Raw genomic sequence first — 3,544 nt, forward strand, 5'->3', positions numbered from 1 at the left:
TTTCCCCAGGCTAAAGTCTCTGTTGTAGATAAAGAATCATAACACAGCAAAATTGCTGGCTCGAGGTGAGATGTCCTTGGTGCAGGTTAACCTATTGGTTGATATGTTAAGAAAGTTGCTTTACTGTTGTGTAAAAATACTAAGGAAATTGCTGTAGGAAAAGACAGTGTTTGCTAAGAACAAGCTTTTGTTGGTGGATTGACTTAACCTTTTACAAATTGCATTATGGAATGTCACTTTGTTTATTTCACTGATGTTACTAGTTTCCATTTGTTAAAACTATGCTTAGCCATAATTTTGCCCATATCCTTGTGTTCTTGTAATGATTAAATCAACTGAATTTTCTTGTGAAATTTCCCTGTCTTTACAATAAAAGGGAGAGGCTAACTTTGAATCAGTGCTATCATATTCAGTATTCTCCTCCTAATGGGGAAATTACTGAACTGCAGTCCTTCCGGGCCTCTCAATGCGTATAGTACTTCGAATAATCATGTAATTCTTTTTTTTGTCTCTGTTACACAGGGGGAAGTATAACACTACAACCCTTCACTGGAGGGCACTATGGTCTGAACAGGCTCAACACTGTACCAAAGGGACCAGGGCGTCAGGGAACCAGGGCTTACCCCACCCTGCAGAGGTCCGATCTACACCGGGAGGCATCCTCTAGAGCTCAACTCACCCCTCCAGGAACATCCAGCCCAAATGGCCCCCAGACATACTGAAACCATCCCCTACAAATGAGGGTCTACAAAGGAGGCTCTGGCTGTCCTCCAAGCAGATGAGACTGAGCACTGATGGGGTTGACTTCTCAGCACTGCCTGGATCTGCTTTCAGGGGCCTTTTAGATTTCCTTCTAATGACGGTCTAACGAACAGGACCCACCCCCAAGTATACCTTCATGGCCATCAGCTCCTGCATCAGCACGGCATTCTCGAGATCCAGCCTCTGGCTGTCTCCCCGGGGCTTGACGTCGTAGCTGAGCGGGTCGATGTGGATGCTTTCCAGCTCTAGCATGGTCAGCTTGACTGCGGCCCTGTCATTCTTGAGCTGCTGGATGTAATCCTTCAGCCTCTGCTCATCTTCCTTCGTGAACTCGGTATCGCAGCTACTGGCCGTGGAGCTGGTTGTGCTGAGAATACAAAAAGCCCACCACCCCGTTTCCAAGTCATCACTAACAGTCTTTTCTCCTCGCCCTTCCCCACACAACCTCTCCCACCATTACTTAGATGTTAGTCCACACTCATGGAACAGGAATTAACTATAAAGAATACTAGAGGGGCCGGCCCGTGGCTCACTCGGGAGAGTGCGGTGCTGATAACACCAAGGCCGCGGGTTCGGATCCCATATAGGGATGGCCGGTTTGCTCACTGGCTGAGCGTGGTGCTGACAACACCAAGTCAAGGGTTAAGATCCCCTTACCGGTCATCTTTAAAAAAAAAAGAATACTAGAGATATTTACACCCTTTGACACGATGTTGTGGACCCTAGATATGAATTTCTAGGGGAATAATTCCACAGAAGCAAAAAGATACACACTTACAAAGATGTTTCATGAAATCAAATCTAATCTAAATATAATTTAAAACAGTTTACTGAGGGCCAGCCTGTGGCTCACTCAGAGTGCGGTGTTGATAACACCAAGGCCATGGGTTCGGATCCCATATAGGGATGGCCGGTTAGCTCAATGGGTGAGCGTGGTGCTGACAACACCAAGTCAAGGGTTAAGATCCCCTTACTGGTCATCCTTAAAATAAATAAATAAATAAAAGTTTACTGAATTATTATACATATCAAAAGGACGGAAGTCATGTGTATATTATAGGGATAATTACAACAGTGGTGGAGACAGTTTAAGTGAGGAAATAGAATGAAATATAACATGTAATAAAAATAGGTGCACTTGTGGACAGGACTTAAAAAAGGGATATATTATTGGACAGATCAACCAGGCAAAGAATTAGCAGAGAAACACAAGAACTTAACAAAACTNACTATTAGATTTAGCACCAACCCCACAGGTTCAGGGCAAAGTCTTCCACAAACTGACCTAGCTTCAGACGCCAGCCACAGATCTCAAGGGGGGGACTCCAGGCCACCTGTACTTCTGATTGCCTACAAATTTGGGGTTTCCCATGACCCCTGCAAGATCAATAACTTGTTGGAACAACTTGTAGAACCAAGGAAAGCACTATACTTGTAGTTTTATTACAATGGGTACACATGGGTTAAAGTCTGAGAGTCTTGAGCACAGATCTCCTGTGCCCTTTCCCACTGAGTCAGGGTGTGTCACCTGCTGGCACATCAATGTGCTCACCAACTAGGAAGTTTCCCTGAGCTTCAGTGTCCAGTTTTTATTAGGGTTTCATTACACAGGCATGACTGATTACATCACTGGCCACATGATGGAACTCAATCTCAGCTCTCTTCCTTGCACTGAGGCCAGGTGGCTAAAGTACCACGTCCTCCTGGGGACCAGCTTCCATCTGTCTAAGGGCCCACCCTGAGTCACACTGTTAGCATAACAAAGACACTCCTATCATACAGGAAATTCCAAATGTTTTTGAAGCTCTGTGCTGGAAGCAGGGACAAACATCAGATATATTCTTGATCATACCACAGGGGCCTTCTGAGAACTGGCAGCAGGTGAAGGGCCAGCCACAAGCACGCAGAGTGTGTCCTGCTGAAGGCATGGAAGTTTGACCACTTCCAGTGAGGGGTACCGGCTTTCTAAGAAAGCTCCCCCTGCTTGAGAAAGGTCAGCAGATAACTCCACCAACGGGTGAACAGCCCAAGATTTCATCAGGAAACACCTGAACAGCACTACAATGTGGAGTGTACTAACATTAATAAAGCAAATGTATTTCACAGAGCCTAGCTTCCAAGGCCCTGTAGTTTCAGGTATAACCCAGCTTTTAAAAATTACATATAGAAATGTTAAGCTTGCAAAAGACAGGAAACTTTCCCCAGGCTNTCGGCGGGAGCGCCGCCGCGCTCCCAAGCGGTGCACTGTAGCAGTGCGCCACCAGGCCAGCTCCCCGAGGGTTTTTTTTTCTGAGGCCAGCACTGATCCCAATAGGAGAGAGTGGTTATGAGCCGTTTACTCAGCACTGCTGCAACCCACTCCAGCCTGCTGCACTTGCCTCCAGTTCCTGATTGTGACCCGGCTTTTCTCCTAGAGTGCCCCCTCAAGTCTTGACTCCTGGGAGCCAGGAACATGGCAGAATCCAAGGCTGTATACTTCAGGGCTTTGCTCACAGTAGAGTGGAGCTTGGATGTGGATCCCAGCCCTGACTCTCCTATGTCAACAGTGCCTGGCAGTGGAGTCCTGCACTGGCCCAGCACCTGAAGAGCAGCCCCTGCAAGACCTCGCCTCTGCTGTGGGTCTGCCAAGACGCAGGTTGCAGTGACACGAGATCACGTTCCTGGCAGGCTGTTATTCTGTCCCACCCCAAATGTGTGTTTTGTAGTACAACTCTCACACTAACTATTAGATTTAGCACCAACCCCACAGGTTCAGGGCAAAGTCTTCCACAAACTGACCTAG

General features: G+C 47.0%; 1 protein-coding gene across 1 annotated transcript in view; it reads right to left on the reverse strand.

Annotated features, from left to right (window-relative positions):
• Window positions 1-3,544, reverse strand: part of MCC (mutated in colorectal cancers) — a 124,224-nt gene that overhangs the window by 24,463 nt on the left and 96,217 nt on the right. Inside the window, exon 14 of the mRNA XM_008568188.1 lies at window positions 895-1,129. Within this exon, the coding sequence (XP_008566410.1) occupies window positions 895-1,129 (235 nt within the window). The remainder of the gene's footprint in view (window positions 1-894; window positions 1,130-3,544) is intronic.

The sequence above is a fragment of the Galeopterus variegatus genome, unplaced genomic scaffold, assembly GCF_000696425.1.
Source record: "Galeopterus variegatus unplaced genomic scaffold, G_variegatus-3.0.2 Scaffold385, whole genome shotgun sequence".
NCBI lineage: Eukaryota > Metazoa > Chordata > Mammalia > Dermoptera > Cynocephalidae > Galeopterus > Galeopterus variegatus.